General features: G+C 44.0%; 1 protein-coding gene across 11 annotated transcripts in view; it reads right to left on the bottom strand.

Annotated features, from left to right (window-relative positions):
- Positions 1 to 611: 611 nt before the first annotated feature.
- Positions 612 to 22,112, bottom strand: part of CELF1 (CUGBP Elav-like family member 1) — an 81,520-nt gene continuing 60,019 nt past the window's right edge. For 4 of the 11 annotated variants that reach the window (XM_080688617.1, XM_080688615.1, XM_080688610.1 and 1 more), the window contains 10 exons: positions 19,994 to 20,128; positions 19,010 to 19,089; positions 18,492 to 18,653; positions 15,965 to 16,040; positions 14,394 to 14,522; positions 13,946 to 14,056; positions 11,675 to 11,860; positions 7,492 to 7,635; positions 6,837 to 7,001; positions 612 to 3,561 (listed from right to left, as the gene is read on the bottom strand). In XM_080688617.1, the coding sequence (XP_080544743.1) occupies positions 6,874 to 7,001; positions 7,492 to 7,635; positions 11,675 to 11,860; positions 13,946 to 14,056; positions 14,394 to 14,522; positions 15,965 to 16,040; positions 18,492 to 18,653; positions 19,010 to 19,089; positions 19,994 to 20,128 (1,151 nt within the window). In that variant the 3' untranslated portion in view covers positions 612 to 3,561; positions 6,837 to 6,873. Of the gene's footprint in view, positions 3,562 to 4,994; positions 7,002 to 7,491; positions 7,636 to 11,674; positions 11,861 to 13,945; positions 14,057 to 14,393; positions 14,523 to 15,964; positions 16,041 to 18,491; positions 18,654 to 19,009; positions 19,090 to 19,993; positions 20,129 to 22,112 lie in introns of those variants that run through there. The other 7 variants (XM_080688619.1, XM_080688611.1, XM_080688616.1 and 4 more) reach the window with 5 other exon arrangements.

The raw sequence follows: 22,112 nt of genomic DNA, 5'->3' as shown, positions 1-22,112 counted from the left end.
GGGAGAGTGCAGGAGGCAGCCAATCAATAATTCCCTCTCATCACTGATGTTTCTATCTCTCTCTCCTTCTCCCTTCCTCTCTGAAATCAATAAAAATGTATTTTAAAAATAAAAAACAGAATAAATCAATAGAAATGCCCTTCTGTGACCTTGCTCTGAGGTCAGAATCAGGGGAAAGGAGCTGACCCACTTTGGGCTGCAGCAGGTAAGGCCCAGAGGAAGAACCGCATGCTCTGAACTCCACACTGGCCGGCCGCTTCCCTGGGCAGAGGACTCCACAGCCCAGGGGAGAGACTTGCACTCACAGGGGTGGGCCCACTCTGCAGTGTGGCAGCACTACTGGGAATAGAAAAGCATAAAAATTAAGGATGCCCCAAAAATTTTAAGGCACATCCATATCAGCAAGGATGTTGCAAAAAAAGAGAGGGTGATGGAAAAGGCAATTTTCTGGGCAGATTACCTCCTTTCAGGAGCTTTGGTAGGTTTGGTCGAATACAGGTACATCAAAATGAAACCTTATCAGGGCACCCAACCCCTGCCCAGGAACGCCAACAACCCCCTAAACCCACTGCCCGCCCCAACAATCAATAACTCTGAAGACAACACCAGTTCTTCTCAAACAGTTTAATAGCAAATAAACAAAGGAAGGTACCACACTTGGCAGATACAAAATGACTTTTTGTCCGTGTGTCTGTGCAATTAAAACAGATTTAGGTTCCCCATTGGGACAAAAGGAAAAACACACAAAAAAAGGAGATTCCTTTTAAACACATACTCCCTTGCTCCAAACTTTTAACAATTTTTTTTTTTCTTTTTAATCCACTACACAAACTGTGATCAGGTCAGAAGAGCGACAAGGGCTCCTCTTGCCTTTTTTTTTTTTTTTTTAAACCATTAAAGTAAAATCCATAATTTTCTACATAGTACAACACAAGTTCACACAAAAAAGACATTTTCTTTTGCAAATCAAAACAGGGAAGAAAGGAAAAGCTCAAACAAGGTAAAGGAAAAGCATTTCTACGGCTGAATCACGACTTTGAGTTGATTGAATCCCGTTGTTGCTGCAGAACAGACTGTGCGTTTGGTCATAGTGGCAATTTTTTCTCTTCACATTGTGAAATCACTTTACATTGTTTTCTAGTAGAAAAGGCAAAAAACTGTACAAAACCCCTAGTGTTAAATACAACGTTTGTACCAATAAAAAACTCACACAGGTTTGTCTCCAAAATGTAAAGATTCTTTTTTTTTTCTTTTTAAATTATTCACAAAAAGCAGCTGGAAATCAGAAAGGCAGCTGCCGCTCCAGGGTCTCAAATCCATTAAAACCACCACAGAACAATTAAAACAATCAGAGAGAAAAAGAAAAGGAAACGTCCAACGTTTGGCATTTGGTTTTATCCACAGGTTTTCCCAGAGCTCCTCTTGGAATTAAAAGCAAAATATATTGGCAAACACGGATTCTGAATACACAGGAAGGGGAGCCTCAGCGCCTTCTGCCAACAGAGGCGGCTCTGTGCAGTCAGACTGTAGGGTGCACGGCAGTTTGCTCAGGCTGGGGTTCCTGGCCTCCTTCCATCCACTCGCCCCTTCCAGGAAATTAAGCAGTCTACCATACACTGGGCCTCCACGTGGCCGCCCTTTCCTTCTAGTAAGAATGGCCTCAAGCATAATACTAGGCAACCCGCTGGGTCCCAGACCAGAAATTCTGCTGGGATCCCTTCCTTCATCAACCCCAGCATGGATGATGCTAACAGTGCTTCTACCTTCCCCACCCCCTCCCCCATCCCTCGGCTAGCCCTCCCTCTCCACCCTTCCCCGGGCACTCCTGCTGCCCAGCTCTCGGGCCCACCAGCAGCTTAGTTCTTCTCTGGGTGGGATCTATCACAAACTCCTCTCTCTGCAACCTCTTACCTCCACAGATCATCCTGTGACCCCTCATCTCCCCTGGCTCTTCCCCCGCCATTCACATTCTGACTCAAGCCCCTAAGACCCTGAGGCTGATGGTGCCACAGAGAGGAGGGCAAGTTCCCTTCAGGGAACCAAGGAGCTGGTTTGCCTGGCACCCGGGGACAGTAGCTATTTGGCTCTTCACCCAATTTTAAAAAACAAACCCCTGCCCTTACCCCATCTCACTAGCTAATAAGCAAGAGCAGAGCTGTGGTGAAGAGCCAGTGTGGGGTGGCTGGTGGCCAGGGCTGTAAACAGTGTGAAGACTGTAGTATTGTGCTTGTCACCTAGGAAAAGCGCTGGCAGGTGTATTGCCGCTTAGTGCACAGATGGCCTCCTCTGAGTGGTCAAGAGCACCCTCCTTTCTCTGGGCTGAGAGATGCTCACTACCCCTAATGCGCTAAGCCTCCTGCCCACCCGCAGCCACCTTCTGGATTCTACCTCTGTTCCTGTGCCTCTCAGGCACCCTCCTAACCCATCTCTGAGCAGAGCAGCCAGCCTTCTGGAGGCCCTGCTGAGGCCTGGAGGCCACATGAGGCGACAGTCTAAGTGCACAGGCAAACGCTCTAAGGGCAATAGAGGAGAAAGTTGCCACTTCAAAATAAAACAATACAATCTTGAAAAAAATAATCAACCCCACAACAACTTAAAACAGCTTCTTTGAAACCCTTTTAAATCGGTCAGTTTTTGCACAAACTATAGAAAACAGAGAGGTGAAGGTGATATATAAGAAGGTGTGAAGAAACAGCAGGAAACATGCAAAACTTGTTTTTTCTGGGCATAATCTTAGTAGGAAAGGAAAAAATTCCAAACAAAAGCACAAAAACAATACAAAAACAAAAACAAAAAAAATATCAAAGCATCACATTTTGCTGTGGAGACTGTAGGAACAAGCATGGATAGGGACAGTGGCCGGGGAGGGGCCAGAGGGATCTGAAGGCTCCCTGCAAGTGGCTGCAGAAAGAGCCCCAAAAGGAACAGGGCTGGCTGGGGCTGCAGCCTGCTGTCAAAAAGAAAAGGGGTTCAGGTGTTTTCTGCAGTGAGAACTTAGAAAACAAAAATAAACACATGCGGTCTCCTCAAGCCCCACAAACTGTATCAGCAAAATGTGCTCAGGAGCCTCAAAGGTTTCAGTGACATCTTTTATTTCATTGTTTACTTCAAAGTTGTCTTTAAAACTAAGCACACAGAAACAAAGCCTAGAAACGGACTGGCTGTGTGTTCACAGAAATACAAACACTACGCGGTATGTGCTAGTAGGGCTGCTCTGAAGACAATTACAAAGAATTGGAATCACAAAATCAAGTGGTTATCTTATGAAGTTCTAGAAAAATAGATTTTTTTTATATTCAAATGCAAGTTTAAATATTTCCCCTTCAGCAGTCGTTCTAGCAAAACCAATTTGGCAGCACAAAAGAAAAAAAAGGAAAGAAAAAAGAAAAAACAAAGAAAAGAAACAAACATAATAAAAATACACATCAGCATCAAAGGTCAAACACAAGGTCAAAGGTGAGAGTTCAAGCATCAGAGAAGCTGAAGAGACAGGGATTTGGACGATGTACTTGACGCCACATCGACATGCTTTAGGCACAACGATGAACAAACGGCAGGAATCTAGAAAAAAAAACAAACCAGAAAGAGGGAGACCCACTGAGTTACACAGAGCAATACATCCAAACAAAGAGAGAGAGAACAGGAACACTCACTGTGTACAGCCCTGAAATGAGGAGGCGGGCGGGGCAGGGGCTGGGCAATGACAGGGAACTTTTGCACATGCTAACAATGGACACAGGGAAAAGTCAAAAAGGACATGGAGGACACCAAGAAAACATCCAATTGCCAGAGACAGAAGGGAAACTAAGGCTTGGATTTCCCCCGAAGCATCCAAACACGTCTGAGATCTCTGGTGGAGTAGACCCTCGACCTCTCCAGCTCCCTGTTAAAGACCCAGGGAGAAAGAAGCCTGGGGTGGGAGAATTCTTTAGGGGAGCGGGCCAGGATTTCTCCTCAATCCTATAGGGATGGCCCTTTGTTGCCAGAAATCCAAGCTCTTAGCTTCCACGCAGGCCCTGGTCACTTATGTGGGACCCAGGGAACAGTGTCTGGATGTATTCAAGGCAAATCAATTTCATGATGAAACCCAAGTAGGAAACAAAACTACATGATAAAACACATTTATGTAAGTGAAATCCCCACACAACAGCAAAAGATTGCTTAAGACTTGACTGCGAGTCTCCACTCTCTGAGCTGAACCCTTTCACACTGGGAGACTTGTAGGGGAGCAGCTTCTTCACAAAACCATCTTTGGCCTGGGGAGAAAACTGTGCTCGAGGGCAGTGCTGCTGCGCTAACTCACTGGGCAGGAAAGAAAAGAACGGACAGAAGTGCCGAGTCTCACCCGCTGGCCCCCACGGCAGCCCAGGACCCTGCTGGGGCAAGCGCTCCTTTTAGAAAAGAACACCCACAAGCAGGTCGGAAAGCTCAGGGTGTGGTGTCAAAGGCAGGCTGATCACACCTTTGCCTTTCATGTTGTTTGGAAAGGGGTTTCCGACTGTCTCAAGAGCCCAGGACAAATCTGTGGACAATAATGGTGAAATGGGGGAGGAGTGAGAGGGGGAAAAAGTGGGAACGGAGTGGACTTCTGGGATTTGGAAAACCCCACGATGGCCAAGGAGGAAGACAGAACAGAAGGTTAGTGATCACAGCACCACAGCACCCTGGAGAGCACAGTTCTCTCCTCCGCCAATTCACAGCATTAATTCCTCCCCCTCTGGCAGATTAGCTGGGCTGCAAACAGGCTACAGAAAGTCAGTAGTTTCAATCATACACAGCACCCTGTGTGTATAACAATCACATTCTGGATTCTACAAAATCCTGGCCTTTTCCAGAGATATAATTTAGGTAATAAATATTCTCCACCCCGGAGCTGTATAAAACTTCTATAAAAATAGAAACAACATTCTTAATTCCGGCCGGTTGGGATTCAGAACAGCGCCTCCCCAACCTAGCATTTTTTTTTTCTTTTTTCTTTTTTATTTTTATTTTTTGCATTTATTTAAAAAATCCCATCATGACCCTGGAAGCCTTTGGAACAGTTTTATCCTTGAAACACAGGACACATTTCACCCAGTGCGCAGAATTCAAGTTTACGTGGTTCAGCTTAAAAAGTGTGTTCACGTTTCTTAGAGGACAACAGACCCAAGTTATCACTATGAGAAGGGAACAGCTGTCCCAGCTTCAGTGGGATAACCCACCACCAAATATTTGTACAACAGCAAGATGGTCAATCCCTGTCTGTGACCCAAATGGACAGCATGACAAGGAGAGAGTACCCACCCAACTTATTAGCAAACCAACCCCTTTGATCTCATCTCTGCTGCTAGGGGTCAGGACTGATGTTTGTGAAATTTAAGATCCCAGGGACCCAGTCACTGGCCTGGATTAAAAGTCATATCCTAACAGGACTACCTGGGCCCAAGTGCATTTCCCAACAGCATGTCCTTCCTGGCTCTCCACCCCCAAGAATTTCTTGGAGCAGAGGCACAGCCCAGAGGCTGGGGAGATCACAGGCAAGAGCTGGAGTAAGACCCATGGGAGGCAGCAGGGAGCTAACTGTAAGCACGTGGACAAAAATGAACATGGTAATACTGAGGTAAATAAACACTAAATCCATATGGAGGCTGTAAACGTCCTGTTGTCTCCTCTGTCCCCAAGAGAAGAAGACAGGGCTGGAGTGCTTAGAAGAGGGGGCTGCCTTGATGAAAATACTACATCTGGGACACCTCAACCAAGGAGACAAGCATGGATTGCTTAGTTCTTTTAAGTACCAAGTGCTGGCTGGCCTCTGGCAACTTAAGTACTCTAGCTTGAAGGGACCTTCTGATGCAGATGCACCAAGAAGCAGGCTCCTCTCCCCCAAATAGATGGCTTTTGATCACTCTGATCAGGAGAAGTGCCCCCTCAGCCAGATACTGTAAGCCCTTCTTGGTTCTGCCTTCATGATAAAACAGTGGCTTGGGATGAAATGACACTCCTTGCTGTGGTCAACTACAAAGAAGGAAACCAGTGTGTCTCCCTAGACACTCTGTAAGAAAGGGGCCATGGTCTAATGATCTGTTGAAATAAACTAAAACTGACTCTGACCGGCTGCTTCTTTCTAACAGCCACCAGCCTGGCAGGGCCAACCCTACACCAATGGCTGGCTGGAACAGCTGGTAATGGGTGATGTCTCCCTGCTTTTTGCATATGTCAGGCTAATTTAACGGGTGTTTTATTTCCAGAGAATTGTTAGCCCCTTCTTGGGAAAGAGGGGCAGAAAACCTGGACAAAACCTCAGTGCTTCCATAGAAGCAGCTATAGGAGAGTTCCCGCTGACACCTCGCAGGGCCGTGGACATCAAGTCCCTCACTCTCCTCAAAGCCAACCCCACCAGCTCCACCCTCCCATCCCCAGCTCTTGGACGGCAGCTCTCATTTCATCCACTCTCAAACTCAGGGACATTCTGGGGGTCAGTTTTTTTTTCACTCAGTCCTCTCTCAGGGTAGTTTTGGACAAGTTCTGATCTTCTTTAATGTTTCTCCATTCCCTCTCCTCCCCCAGGGTGGTTTGATGTTGGTCCTTCTCAACATACACTGGTTACAAACACAGCAAACTTTAAATAAAGGGGAAAAAAAAAAAAACAACTCAGGATATGGCACCTAAACTCCAAAGTAAAACACTGGAAACCAAAGCACAAACTTGTCCTCTGTACGAAGCGAACTCCCACAGAAGGCAGTAGCCGAGTCTTCAGGGCAAGCTGTGCCTGCGAGAGTGGCAGGGATCAGGGTCCAGGGCTGTCAACACACAGCCTTAGGGCTTCGAATCATTAAGGGTGCTCCTCCCCAACTTACCAGAAGACCCTCACTCCAGTCTCAGAGGGGAGCACGCTCAGTAGGGCTTGCTGTCATTCTTCGAACGTTTGAGCTGCACTTTAAGCCGCTTCATGCCAATCTGAAAGCCGTTCATGGACTGGATGGCAGCTTGAGCCGAAACAGGATTGTCGTAACTTACAAAACCTGTGTGTCCAAGCAGAAACCTAGGTGAGGGACATAACCAGGCAAGGACATTCTCAGTCCTCCTTATGCAAGAGGGAGACCTTATGAGCTTAGCCTCAAATCCCAATTTTCCTCAGCAGGAAAAAGAATTCTGGAAATTATATCACATAAATTTAAATTAGGTTCCTAAACAGTACCACTTTGACAATGACATAATACTTTTAAGTATTTTGCTTTATTTTATTCTCTGGAGAGACAATGTGGGCAGAAATCATTGAGCCCATTATAGAAGTGGGGGGAAAACAAACACACACACACACACACACACACACACACACACGCGCGCGCGCGCTCTCAAAAAGAGGTCACGTAATCTGCCGAAGACTGAGTTAAACAATAACCCAAACTCCATCCCAGGTTTCTGCTATCAGCCCCTTCCGTTTCTTCTTCAGTGGTAAAAATACTTATCACCCCCCAACACACACACACACCAAAAGAGAAACCCACATACCAAAACACTTGCTCAGGTTTGTCTGTTTGTCTATAAAAACCTTGGCAGACACAACATTCCCAAAGGGCATAAACATCTGCAGCAGGTCCTGATCTCCAAATTCCTGGGGCAGGTGGTAGATGAACAGGTTGGCTCCCTCTGGACCTTCAAGACATCCATTGATTGAAAAGATACCAGTGTGAAGCATGCTTATCCTCCCACCAACCCCGTTAAAACTATCCGAACCCCAACAAACAAGAGATTCATTCATTCATTTGGAGAACTAAACAGATTCTCCAAATACAGAGCAGGGAACTGAAGGGCATTCACTGAAACAGGTCCCTTCCCTCATGTTTACCTATGCTCTGTGTCTTACTGAGGGATGTGAGAATTTGACCTTGTAGGAGGAAGGTGTGCTGAGACAATAAAATAGGCAGACTTGCGTGAGGAGCATAAAACCAGAGACTAGGTGCTTGTAGAAAAATACAGAAAAAGAGGAAGAAATTATAAACACAACAGGTTTCAAAATTATGCCTAGAAACTGCAGGGACGGCAAATACATTGAGGCAGGAAGCGGGGTCAGGAAATGACTACAAAGGGACATGAGGAAATTTCTGGGGGTTATAGGATGTTCTACATCTGTGATAGTGGTTACATGACTGTATGCATTCATCAAAGCTCATAGAGGTATATTACAAAAAAAAGGTGAATTTTACCTTATGTCACTTGTGCCTCAGTAAAAAGAAATTACATTTTAAACTATGATCAACACTGAGCTCAAAAATAGAATATGCTTTCCTCTTCCAACCACTCAATGATTTTTTTTTAATAAATCTTTATTGTTCAGATTATTACAATTGTTCCTCTTTTTCCCCCCATAGCTCCCCTCCACCTGGTTCCCACCCCACACTCTGCCCTTACCCCCACCCCCACTGTCCTCATCCATAGGTGTACGATTTTAGTCCAGTCTCTTCCCGCACCCCCCACACCCATTTCCCCCCAAGAATTGTCAGTCCACTCCCTTTCTGTGCCCCTGATTCTATTATATTCACCAGTTTATTCTGTTCATCAGGTTTTTTTAACTCGATTTTTAGATTCACTTGTTGATATGTATTTGTTGTTCTAATTTTTATCTTTACCTTCTTCTTCTTCTTAAAGAATACCTTTTAGCATTTCATATAATACTGGTTTGGTGGTGATGAACTTCTTTAGCTTTTTCTTATCTGTGAAGCTCTTTAGCTGACCTTCAATTCTGAATGATAGCTTTGCTGGATAGAGTAATCTTGTAGGTTCTTGCTATTCACCACTTTGAATATTTCTTGCCATTACCATCTGGCCTGCATAGTTTCTGTTGAGAAATCAGCTGACAATCCTATGGGTGCTCCCTTGTAGGTAACTGTTTTTCTCTTGCTGCTTTTAATATTCTCTCTTTGTCTTTTGCTCATGGCATTTTAATTATGATGTGTCTTGGTGTGGTCCTCTGGATTCCTTTTGTTTGGGGTTCTCTGCGCTTCCTGGACTTGCAAGTCTATTTCTTTCACCAGTCATTATTTCTTCAAATAGGTTTTCAGTATCTTGCTCTCTCTCTTCTTCTGGCACCCCCATAATTCTGATGTTGGTACGCTTGAAGTTGTCCCAGAGGCTCCTTACACTATCTTCATATTTTTGGATTCTTTTTTCTTTTTGCTTTTCCGGTTGAGTGTTTTTTGCTTCTTTGTATTTCAAATCTTTGACTTGATTCTTGCGATCCTCTAGTCTGCTGTTAGATCTCTGTATAATATTTTTTATTTCAATCAGTGTATATTTAATTTCTAGTTGGTCCTTTTTCATATCCTTGAGGGTCTCGCTAAATTTATCGGCCTTTTCTAGAAAATTCTTTTTTATTTTTTTTAATATATTTTATTGATATTTTACAGAGAGGAAGGGGGAGGGATAGAGAGCTAGAAACATCGATGAGAGAGAAACATCGATCAGCTGCCTCCTGCACACCTCCCACTGGGGATGTGCCCGCAACCAAGGTACATGCCCTTGACCGGAATCGAACCCGGGACCTTTCAGTCCGCAGGCTGACGCTCTATCCACTGAGCCAAACCGGTTTCGGCTTTTTAAAAAGTATATTTTATTGATTTTTTTACAGAGAGGAAGGGAGAGGGATAGAGAGCCAGAAACATCGATGAGAGAGAAACATCGATCAGCTGCCTCCTGCACGCCCCCTGCTGGGGATGTACCTGCAACCAAGGTACATGCCCTTGACTGGAATCGAACCTGGGACCCTTCAGTCCACAGGCCAACACTCTATCCACTGAGCCAAACCGGTCAGGGTAGAAAATTCTTGAAAAACCTTATAACCGTAGTTTTGAACTCTATATCCAGTTGTTTGCTTTCCTCCATTTCTTTCATTTGTGGTCTGTTTCTTTGTCTCCGCATTTTGGCTGCTTCTCTGAGTTGAGAGAGTGGCTTTGTGTGCTAGGTATCCTACAGGGCCCAGTGGCTCAGCCTCCCCAGTTACCTGAGGTGGACACTCTTGGTGCACCCCTTTGTGGGCTGTGTGCACAGTCTTGTTGTAGTTAAGCCTTGATTGTTGTTGGTATCACTGGGAGGAATTGACCTCCAGGCCAATTGGCTGTGAGGATCAGCTGTGTCTACGCTCGGAGAACTTCTGTGCTGGAGACACACTTATGAGACAAGGCTTGCAAAAGCCTCTGTGCTCAGCGTGGATGGGGCGGAGTCTCAGGGCAGAGCAGACAGCATTGGTTTCCCATCAGCCCTGCCCTAATAGGCCCCTGTGTCTCAGTGTCCGGTGGTAATCGCTGCAAGCACCTCTGAGAGAAAGCTGCCCTCGAGTTCCGCCCGCTGCCAGACAGTCCAGTTTATCCCCAAATGAGTCTGGGTTCCCAGAGTCTCGCCCGGAACTGGAGTTCAGTGCAGTCGGGAGCTTTTGTCTCCCTCCCGGTTGAGAAAGCCAGCCGCGCATTCAGTTGCCAGTCCTCTCCATGTGTGTGCGTCTCAGTACCTCTGCCTCCTGCAGCTCCGAGTCCCAGTGTGCTTTTCTCTTTCCTTCTAGTTGCAGAATTTCCACTCAGCCAGCCTTCCTGTGGTTCTGGATGATGTCCGTTTTGTCTTTTAGTTGTAGTTTTGAAATTGTGCGAGTCAGCAGTTTAGGTGTTTACCTATGCCGCCATCTTGTTTTCTCTCCCACTCAACGATTTTCTAACCAAGAGTTTCATTACAGCCACAGTGCAGCCAATTCCCCACCCTGGCCTCCCTGGTGTTGTCAAACACATTAAAGAACCTTGCTGCCTCAGGGCCTTTGCACTGGCTGTTCCTCTGTCCCTATCACTTGTCTTCCTCTGCTTAAATGGCAACTTAGAACTTCTCCGAACATTCCATATAAAATGCTGTGTTCCTGGCACTCCCCATCCCCTTTCCCATCCATCATTCTTCAGAGCATCATTTGGAATACCCCGTTTTCTTACTGGTTTATTGTCTGCCTGCATAGTTCCAACAGTTACCCTATTATCACATTCTAGGGCACTTAAGCGCCTGATTCAGAGCAGGGGAGGATGCTGTTATGGCAAGAGAGAATACTTGTCTTTTTCCCACATTAGTGCTTCAACCTTGCCAGCTCCTACTTATAATACAACTGCAAGCAGAGGTGTCAGCAGGGCTTTCTAGTTATATAAACCACTTTCAGGCCCCTTACTGCCTAGAAAGCCTCTCCTGAACTTAATACCATCAGAACACATACTTCCCACTGCATCAACACATGGGCCCTAACTCTTTGTCCCATCAGTGTTCAGTCTGTCCTCAATTAGGAAAAGCATAGATCAGAAAGTGAGGAAAACACCAAATGCTAAAGCTAAAAGGAACACCAACCCTGAAGATAGCCTTTGGCAGATTTATAACCCACAGGGAAGACTTCCTAATTGCCAAATGTGTCAGACACAGTAAGGTCGGCATCTATCTTCATCTAAAAATGGCAGCCCCATCCCAGAAAGGTGTACAGAGGTTCTGATCTGAGCCACATCCAGAAAACATTCCAAAAGCAGGTCACACTTAAAGAGTTTCTCAGTTTATCTTTGACACCGTCAAAGAAAAGTGGTGGTCTGACCACCTGAAGGACTCTTAGCCTTCGCCTGCCATTCAGTTCTGGTGCAGGTGGAGAAACCACCCCTGCCAAACCCCAGCCTCCCTTTGCACTCACCTTCCTTCTGGCTTCCAGCAGCACCAATACTCTGCTGTGTCAACAGATTCTGGTTGTACAGAGTGGGGAGCGCCGCAGCGGCATACTGCTGGATCCCCGAGTAGGCCTGCGTGAGGGCCTCCATGGTGCTCCCAGTGCCATTGGAAAGGCCACTGCTGCCCAGGCCACCATTTAAAGCAGCCATCCCTTGGTTGGGGAGAGAACAGAATTAACAATATTGGAAAGACTCAACTGACGCCAAGGAAAAATTCCAAAGTCCTCCCTTTCATCCTGCTCCTAGTTTCACTCTGAGGAGGAATATCCATGAGTGGTCAGACTTCAGGAAACTCATCAGACCTTGTTGCTAATGGGGACATTAAAAAATGCCACACCCAGATGTGGCTCTCCCCATTACCTTCTTCTAACCTGTGCAAGAAGTGACACATTTTACACATGATTTGCCCCATTTTCTCTAGCTTTCCTGCTACTTTCTCACACAGAGCTGGAATCTGGTAAATAGAGGAGTCCCAGGATTGGGGACAAAAGGGGGTAACATGTTGTCCATGACAAGATGTAGGTAAACTCTATCATTAACAATAGCAGTATCATTATGGAACACTAGAGGCCTGGTGCATAGGATTCATGCACTGGTGGGGGTGTGGCCTGAGGAGATAGGCCCACTGTGGGAGCCCCACTCATCCCAGTCAGTTGAGTGGCTGTAGACCCGCCCTCTGAGCACCTGCCCCCTGGTCTGGCATCTTCCGTGGAGCTGGAGCACCTGCCTCTCCGTGAGACCTGGTCGGGGCTGGGCCCAGGGACAACAGCACTGAGAGGCAGAGTAGGCCTCAGTTCCTCGGCGGCCACGAACCCGCCTCCCAGCCACTGGGGTCAGCTCTGCAAGGCCTGCGGGCATCCGGAAGAGGTGGGAGGAGGAGGACCCTGGGGCGAGGAGGCCATGATCACAGCCCAGGTTCCTGCCTGTCGGCCTGGAGTTTGCAGCGGAAGTAGCCGCTCATCCCAGTCAGCCAAGCAGCACTCCCACTGTGGTAGCGCACTGACCACCAGGGGGCGGCTCCTGTGTTGAGCGTCTGCCCCCTGGTGGTCAGTGAGCATCATAGCGATCGGTTGTTCTGCCGTTTGGTCACTGGGCTTTTATTATATAGGCTATTCCATGTGCCAGACTCTGTACTGAGCAATGTGCTCACACTTTACCTGTGTTCTCATCTGACTTTTTTAAAAATACTTTTTATTGATTTTTTTTACAGAGAGGAAGGCAGAGTGATAGAGTTAGAAATATCAATGAGAGAGAAATATCATTCAGCTGCCCCCTGCACACCCCCTACTGGGGATGTGCCTGCAACCAAGGTATATGCCCTTGACCAGAATCGAACCCGGGACCCTTCAGTCCGCAGGCCGACGCTCTATCCACTGAGCCAAACCGGTTAGGGCTCATCTGACTTCTTCCTAATAACCCTCAAAGTGTCCTATTCCCATGTCATAGATAAGAAAATGACCTTGGAGCCTGGCTGGTATGGTTCAGTGGTTGAACATCAATCCATGCACCAAGAGGTCGCCAGTTCAATTCCTGGTCAGGGCACATGCTCAGGTTGTGGGCTCAATCCCCAGTATGGGGCATCCAGGAGGCAGCCAATCAATGTTTCTCTCTCATCATTGATGTTTCTCTCTCTCTCTCTCTCTCTTCCCTCTCTCTGAAATCAATAAACATTTAAAAAAAAGAAAAAAAAAGAAAATGACCTTGGAAAGGTGGTTGAAAGTTATAGCTGGTTAGTGGTAGAGGTGGGATTTAACTAATGATCATTATTATTTTGTAAAAGATTTTGAGAGAGAGTTGCCCTAGCTGGTTTGGCTCAATGGATAGAGCGCTGGACTGTGGACTCAAGGGTCCTGGGTTCGATTCCAGTCAGGGGCACATGCCTGGGTTGTGGGCTTGATCCTCACATAGATGTGAGCAATACATTGATCAGCTGCCTCCTACATGCCCATTACCAGATATTAAGCCCACAACCCTGACATGTGCCTGTGTTCTCATATGACTGCTTTTTTTTTTTTTTTTTTAAATATTTAAAAAAGAAATCCTGACAGAGGATCGAACTGGCAACATTTTGGTGCACAGGATGATACCTAACTGAGCCATACCAGCCAGGACAATTCATAATTATTTTTTGGTTCACTGGGCTACTCAATCATTCTAACAATACCCTTACCAGGGTTGTTTATAATGTGCTACCTGCACAAAGAAAGGCCTGATGACATCCATGGGCTGCCTCTCACCTGCCAACGAGCTGACATTGAGGCCTGCTGTTGCTCCAGCTAATGTCTGCAAGGCTCCAAGGGAGGCAATGGGGTTGACAGAGTTGCTACTACTGGAGCTCGGTGAAGACCCTGCGACCAAAAATCTGTGAGTTAAACTCAAGCCAACACTTGCCTTCTCTGCAGGAACCAAAGCCCAAGAATGACACTACTTAATTATTGTCTTAGAAAAAAGTTTTCAGTTACTAATTTTGATAACTGTCCCTGCTGGACATAAAAACAAATGATGATTACAAGAAATTAAAAATTATGAGATATGTCTCAAGTTAGAAGATGGCATTTAAAAATTTGTTGTTCATAATCTGTCCCCTTTGGAAATGGGTATTAACTGCTCTCAGAATGACATATCCCTCTCTTGGGATTCTGCCCAAGGCACACAAGGGCCCCCTGGCCCCTGCTACATGCTTACCTGAACTGGTGAGTACGCTGAGGGGACTGCTGGATGTAGTGAGAGCGTTGGTACCACTAGGTGTGCTCTGAGCAGCACTAGCGGCAGCAGCTAGGGCAGCCAAATTCTGTAACTGCATTGCATTTAACCCTGCAACATCCAAAGCAAGAGATCAGCAAGCAGATCGGAGTGCCTCCTTATCCGCTCCTGGAACAACAGCTCACACCAGTGGAAGGCTAGTTCCAAAGAGGAAATATTCTAGATAAGCCTTACAAGCAACTTTATAGGGCTCCAAAAAGATTCAGATACCCCTGAACTCATTAAGAAACTTGATATCATTTCCTCAGAGAAGAGGTATCTACTCCAATGGCATACCACCCCAAGTGAGTACTAATAAAAGGATGGGCAGGAAATCAGCAAAGGGGGTTGGTCAGTGTTCTACCATGGGTTCAGGTGTCCAAGAGGACAACAATGCTCACACCTGTGGCACAGAATGGGACTGCATCCGAGCCCCTCACTCAGACTTCACAGGGGATGTGCTCTTTGAAATGGAGGTGAACAAGCAGAAAATGTAGCAGAGACCCAGAAAGGAAGGAACGACAGGGGAGGATACATGAGAGAACAGCAAGAGGACAAAGAATAAAAAAAACACACCACTTGAATAGCAGATTAGTTATCAGAAGAGAGAAAAAAACACTGAGGGAAAAACTTCTAAGTAGAACCTAGGCAACAATTAAAAGGAGAAGAAACTTGAACTGCACTGACAATGAGTTGCAAACCATTTAGCAGATGATGGAAAGGCAGAGGGGTGGAGGGAAGAATTAATGAGAATAAAAACTACAACACAAATTTACAATCTAGCAACTTTCTCAGTCCTTGGGAAAAAGTGAACCACTATCAAAATTTTTCATATGATAAACGCAGTTCACCTAAGACCACCCCAATTTCAAATGCACTTGCCTAGCCTTATCCCACTGCCAAAGGGGCAGCGAGAGCTCCTGTCCCCCACCCCCACTAAGTATTCTGATGGACCCTGCGTCAGGTTTGTTTGTGGAGCTCTATTTTGTTATAAACTCAGGTATTTGTCAATTAACTTTTCCATGCACGTTAACCACAACAAAAGGTAATTCACCTATGAAAGAAATAACATGTATAAGACACAGAGGTAAACTAACTGCCTGGATTCTAGCAACTTCAGGGTAAGCCATTTGTATGAAAGTATTTCTTAGGCTTTTCTTCAGTCACTGAAAAAGTCACTTTATTGTGGAAATAAAGAGTTCCTGCAACTTTCTCCTGATCAAAATGGCCTCAGGTAGTCTGCAGGTGTTAACAGCTCGTTTCTATCTTCTTCCTCAACAGACACTTAAAGGAGTGGGAAGCAGTAGACAACTCCAGAACAATCTGGCATAAATGACTAATAGAGTCACCTTCTAGAGACAAGGCAGTTGAATCCTGTGATGTTCATTTTATGTCAGGTTTACATGAGTGGAAAGTAATTTGTTTCTGCACAAATGGTGCAAACTCTCAGACTGCTGTTAGCTGGGTCTGATGGCCTGGCTGCTGCTGCTCCTCCACAGCAGTGAGACACTTACCTCCCATTGGGTGGAGGCTGCTCAGGGTGTTGAGGTTCCCAGAGGAGGCAGTCTGCTGAAGGAGCTGCAAATAAAGCTAGACATTACACCAAAAAACAGAACAAGAGTGAGAGTGAGGGCTGGTTCTGCATCTGGGATAACTCTACAGCACAGCAAAGCGAGAGTGCAGAGGCCCCGAGAGAGAAGAACGTTGAAGACAAGAACCCAAGCCAACACAACAGAAACATAAGGCTTATGACAGCACAATATAATACAACACAGCTAAAGCCCTGGCCCAGAAGACAGTAATGCTCATCGAGTTCTGAGCCAAGCTCAAGTGCTTGGGCAACAGAATGCAACACAGCAGAGGACAGAAGTAGAGCAGGGAACTAAGTTCAACTCAAGCAGCTCTGTAATCGACTGTGGTGAGTGTCTGTGGGTGGATGCCTGCCATTTCTATTTCCTCTATCCCAAGTTCTCCTTAGTTACGTCCACACATCTTATTTTGCAGATTGTTTCCATCTGGATACCCAATTTCTATTTAAACAACTATTTTAAATATAAAATCTCACTATTTCAGGGTATTTCTTAGCATCACACTTCACCAGCCACAACAGACCCATGTCTAAATCAACTTCTCCCATGCTACACATCCATCGAGCCCAGTTATCTACTCCCCTCCAAATTGGTCTTCACTGTTGCAGATGACCGAATGACTGATGAAGTAGTCCTTCAGTTCAGTGTACATATTCTTTCAATGGATGTCCATAATAAATGTAACAAGAGGACCTGTCCATGAGCTTATGGATCCCCATGACCTTGATCTTCTTTTGTATCTTAGTAAACCATAATCTTCATCTAACCAACCTGCTGAAAACCTTTGCTCCATTCAAGTGCAACCACTGTTCATTATGAACAATTGGTATTCTTGTTTCTAGATCCTTTATTCAACCTGTTGTCCTTTCCCACAACCATCTGACTTGGTTTCTCTATCATAGATCCCTTTAATCCACAGGGCTCAGGAGATCTACAAACCTCCAGAAACAGAATGAGAAAAAAAAAAAAAATGCACATGTACACGATTCTTATCAGGTTCTCAAAGGGGTCCACAACACCAAAAAAAATTAAAAACCACCACTCTGGTCCAATAGAGATCAGGTTCAATCCACATATTCCAGAAAAAAACTCGTAACGAATGATGATGCACTATCACTTACACAGCCCATTAGCACCCATGCCTTCATTTTTGTCTTCTTAAATCCTTGGGCAATGTGTTCAGTCCCAGCTGGTGGACTGTGCATACTGTATTTGTCCCCTTCATTTCTTCCCTAAATGAGAATAGCTCTTAGGGAGGGGGTCACACCTAAATTAAAGAGACCATAGTTCTCACCATAAACCACAATGTACTTGCTAGATGTGGCAATGAGAACAAGATGGGGACTGTTCCCTAAAAAAAGGCTCTAAAACTCTCTAAGAAGTAAATGTGTATCATGGAGATCATTTTCAAAGAATTACCATTTTGGCAGAAGACTAAAATCTCTCTGAATTTTCTAAACTTTTAAGCAATGTTCTGGCACTAAGAAACAATTTGATCTATTGAAATAGAACAACCATCTTCACTTTTGGACTTCAGGGAAACTGGGATTTCCTCTAACATATTAGAAGTACGGAGACAGGAGGCATCCAATTAGTCAAAATTCAGTACTGGGGGGCAGAAATCATTGTCTTTGTTGTTTCCATAGAGAATAATCTTTGAAAGGATGAGAAATGGATGACTATTATTATCCTATGTGTATATTTTTTGACTATTCATATACATCTAGTGGTTTCACCATTTATTTTCCTTCATTGGTAGCTTTACAGATGACCTTTTCATTCTGATTTACAGATGGCACAATTTTAATTATGTTGTCCTTTCTGCATCCCTTTCAAGGTTTAAGCAGTGCAATTCTCCTGTAATACTGCAGACCTAGTAAATCTTAATAATAAAGTGGAGCCTGCCCCTCTTTTGGACTGTATAACTTAAACTCAATAAGAGATCAAATTAAAAGAAATCTATTTACAACATAGCAAACTCAAATATACAGCTGTAATACTCATTTCATAATGTCCATGCCTGATCTCTCAATCAGCAGAAAAACATTTATCGTACTCTTCAGGGAGAATCAACAAGGTATTTAATGATGCCTTCTACACAGGGTAGAAAGGGATATAGAAAAAGATATTTTGTAGGTAAGAGTCCCTGAAGAATTTTTTTTCCTTGGGGGTAGGGACATAAGATGTTCCTAAAAAAAACTTTTTATCAGAAAATTATGGTTTCACTTTAACTCAAGATATAACCAAAACCTCAAGATATAACCAAAGATGTGTGACCAGAGAGATAGAGAAAATAGCACGACTTAAAGAACACTTCATTGCCTGAATTTTTACATAAAATTTCAGTGTGCTAAAAGTTGTAAATGCCATTGTGTCTGTTTGCTGGGGATAGCAGAAGAAGAAACAGCTGGGAGCTTGCACAGTCTGCAGAAAGCAAACCACAAAGACTCACTGCTAAATACTGGGGTCCAAGAGTATTGAGACCAGCAAGGTTTCCCCACACAGATGCTGCGCTGATTTGCTGCATCTGCTGCTGGAGCTGCTGGGCCATTCTCTTCTGTTCTTTGTCCTTCTGTGTATCAGCAAATTTTACCACCATAGGGGATGAGCAACCCTATGAAAACACCAAAACCAAAGGGTCAAATTCCTCCTTCTGGGTGAAGGAAAAATCCTCCTTTCTAGTGACACACGGGCTGCATTCTAATTTCACTCACTGCCAAATGACTCTCTTCCTAATACATGTAAGTGGTAAAAGACAATTTAAAAGGGCAACTAGTTCCTATATGTTAATTTTAACTTTCATTTAATAACATCCAATATGTTAAAGAAACCATCAGTTTTTAACTTTTAAGACGTTTGGCCTGCTTAACTTTTAGAACCACTAGATGCTGTACATGATGCTGGGTTTGGAAGGCCAAAAGTCCTACCACTCTCAGGCTAAGGAATTGCCCCTTGCATTCATCTCCCTACCTCCATGGTCTGTGCTTGGTGCATTGCCTTGATAGCTGTCTGTGCCATGGCTCTTGTTGTAAAAGTCACAAATGCACAACCTGGTAAGAGAAGGGTCAATAACTCATTCATTTGCTTACTTACTTATAGACATTAACTGAGCACTTAACTATGAGCAAGTACCAGCTAGCAATATGTATAGATAAGGTTCCTGCCTTCAGGGTCTCATGATCTAGTGGAAGAGAGAGCTATGTTACACCAGAGTGATAAGTGCTATAATGAAAACCCAGGGAAGCAGAAATAAGAAACAAAGTGCTTAAAAGATAAAGGAGGATTCATAGCCTCAAGTTCCTCCTGCAAAAAAAGTGTTTCCATTTTAACATCAAGAACCTCTCCAAGCATAAAAGAGAGAATTTTAATACATGACACTGAAGAACAGAATATAAACTCCTTAAGGATGTTGGGAGAATACAAAAGGAATCAAATTAAAGAAGAGTTATGACAGGACCTACACATACAACTTCAAGCCCAACTTCTCCATCATGACAGAGCCATATTGGCTAGGGATTACTGGTTTCCACTGGTCAGATAAAAAAAAACACACAACAACTCCAAATTCAAAATAAGCATATAAACTTTAAATATAGAGAGAGAAACATCGATTTATTGTTCCACTTATTTATGCATTAGTTGGCTGATTCTTGTATGTACCCCAATTGGGGATCAAACCTGCAATCTTGGCATATCGGGATAATACTCTTACCAACTGAGCTACCCAGGCCAGGGCAAGATGAGTATCCTTTTTTTAAAAAAATATATTTTTTTATTGATTTCAGAGAGGGAGAGGCAGAAACATCAATGATGAGAGAGAATCATTGATTGGCTGCCTCCCGCACGCCCCCCAACTGAACTTGGGACCCTCCAGTCCGTAGGCCAACTTTCTATCCACTGAGCTAACCCAGCCAGGATAAGATGAGTATCTTTAAAGTTTAAAAATGTACCCACCTCGGCTCAGTCCATCAGGTCCCCGCAATATCCGACATTCTTCAATCTGTCCAAATGAAGAGAACATGACTCGGATGTCATTTTCAGTGCACTTCTTGGAAATCATACCAATAAACAGCTTCCTGTCTTCCACTGCTAAGAGAGTAAAACACAGAAGGCTTGAACATTATTACTACAAGAGATAGCAGAGCACAGACTCTGGGTTTGAGAACTGGCTCTGGTGCATTTATACCACATTTCACAGATTATAAGAAGTACCTTTTCCCCCCATAAGTTAGCACCTCCTCTTATAAACAATGGTATCTTAAAATTATCATTGAAAGCACTTAAGAGGAAATGAAGTAGCTTTATGAGCTTGTGAAAGTTACTTAACCATTCTGTGCCTGTTTCCTCACCTGACTAGTAGGGAAACGTGGTTTACCTCAAAGGTAGCTGTAGGTATTAAATGCACAGTTCTTGGGCTCTTGCCTAGCACTCAGTAATATTTGCTCTTACTAGCAATATACTATGCTAAAGAATGAGTTTGCACATTTAATTAATATGATAAGAGAAACAGGACACACCTTACAGAGAGTCTAACTATATCCACTTTCCTTTTCTGACTGTCCTCTTGAGGACTAAGTTCTCCTTCCTAACTTGCTCATTTTCCCTCTTCACTTCTACTCATAAGAAATTATATTGACCAAAGACATTCCAGTTCATTATAAAAAGTTCTTGTAATGTTTCCCTATCAACTCTACCTCAGTTATTTGCCATACTTATTTTAAAGAAAAAAAAATAGACAATTTAGATGACATTAGAGCAATGAACCACTATCTTATACAATACACCAAAAATTAACTAAAATTTGGCTCAGTGGATAGAGTGTCAGCCTGCGGACTGAAGGGTCCTGGGTTCAACTCCAGTCAAGGGCACATGCCTGGATTGCAGCCTCAATCCCCAGTGTGGAGCGTGCAGGAGCCAGCCAATCAATGATTCTCTCTTATCACTGACGTTTCTAGCTCTCTCTCCCTCTCCCTTCCTCTCTGAAATCAATAAAAATATATTTTTTAAAAATTAACTAAAATGGATTAGACTTCAATGTAAGACCCGAAAACATAAAACTCCTAGAAGAAAACCATACTTAGTAAGTTCCTTGACATCAGTTTTGGCAATGACTTTTTTGGATCTGACTCCAAAACTAAAAGGCAACAAAAGCAAAAATAAACAAGTGGGACTACAAACTAAAAAGCTTCTGCACAGCAAGGGAAACCATCAACTAAATGAAAAAGCAACCTATAAAATGGGAGAAAATATTTGCAAATCATGTATCTGATAGGGGTTACTATTCAAAAAACATAAAGAACTTATACAACTCAAAGGCAAAAAAAGGGAAAAAAACACACAGTTGATTAAAAAGCGGACAGAGGATCTGAATAGACATTTTCCAAAAAAAGACATACATATGGACAACAGACACATAGAAAGATGGTCAACATTACTAATCATCAGAAAAATGCAAATAAAAACCACAGTGAGGTATCACTTCACACCCATTAGAATGGCTATTATCAAAAAGCCAAGAAAGGGTCCTGACTGGCATGGCTAAGTGGTTAGAGTGTTGTTCTGCAAACCGGAGAGCCGCGGGTTCAAGGGCACAAACCTGGATTGCAGGTTTTATTTCCGGCTCTGGTAGGGATGTGTATGTGAGGCAACCACTAGATGTGTCTCTCACATTGATGTCGCCCCCACTTCCTTCCTTTGCACTCTAAAGAAATATCAATGGGAAAAATATCCTGCGATAAGAATTAACAAAAACAAATAAAGCCAAGAAAGGAACAAATGTTGGCAAGAATTCGGAGGAAAAAAGAACCCTTGTGCACTGTAGGTGGTAATGTAAATTAGTGAAACCATTATAGAAAACAGTATGGCGGCTCCTCAAAAAATTAAAACTAGAACTACCATATGATCCAACAATTTGACTTATGGGTATATATCTGACAAAAATGAAATCACTAACTCAAAAAAATACATGCATACCTATATCCATTATAGCACTATTTACAACAGCCAAGATACAGAAACAACTAAAGTGTGCAGTGGTAAATGAATGAAGAAAATGTGTGTGTGTGCAGCACAT

Source organism: Plecotus auritus (assembly GCF_963455305.1).
Source record: "Plecotus auritus genome assembly, chromosome: 9".
NCBI classification, from domain to species: domain Eukaryota; kingdom Metazoa; phylum Chordata; class Mammalia; order Chiroptera; family Vespertilionidae; genus Plecotus; species Plecotus auritus.
Note: the sequence above shows the minus strand (reverse complement) of the source record. Positions and strands in the feature narration are given on the sequence as shown.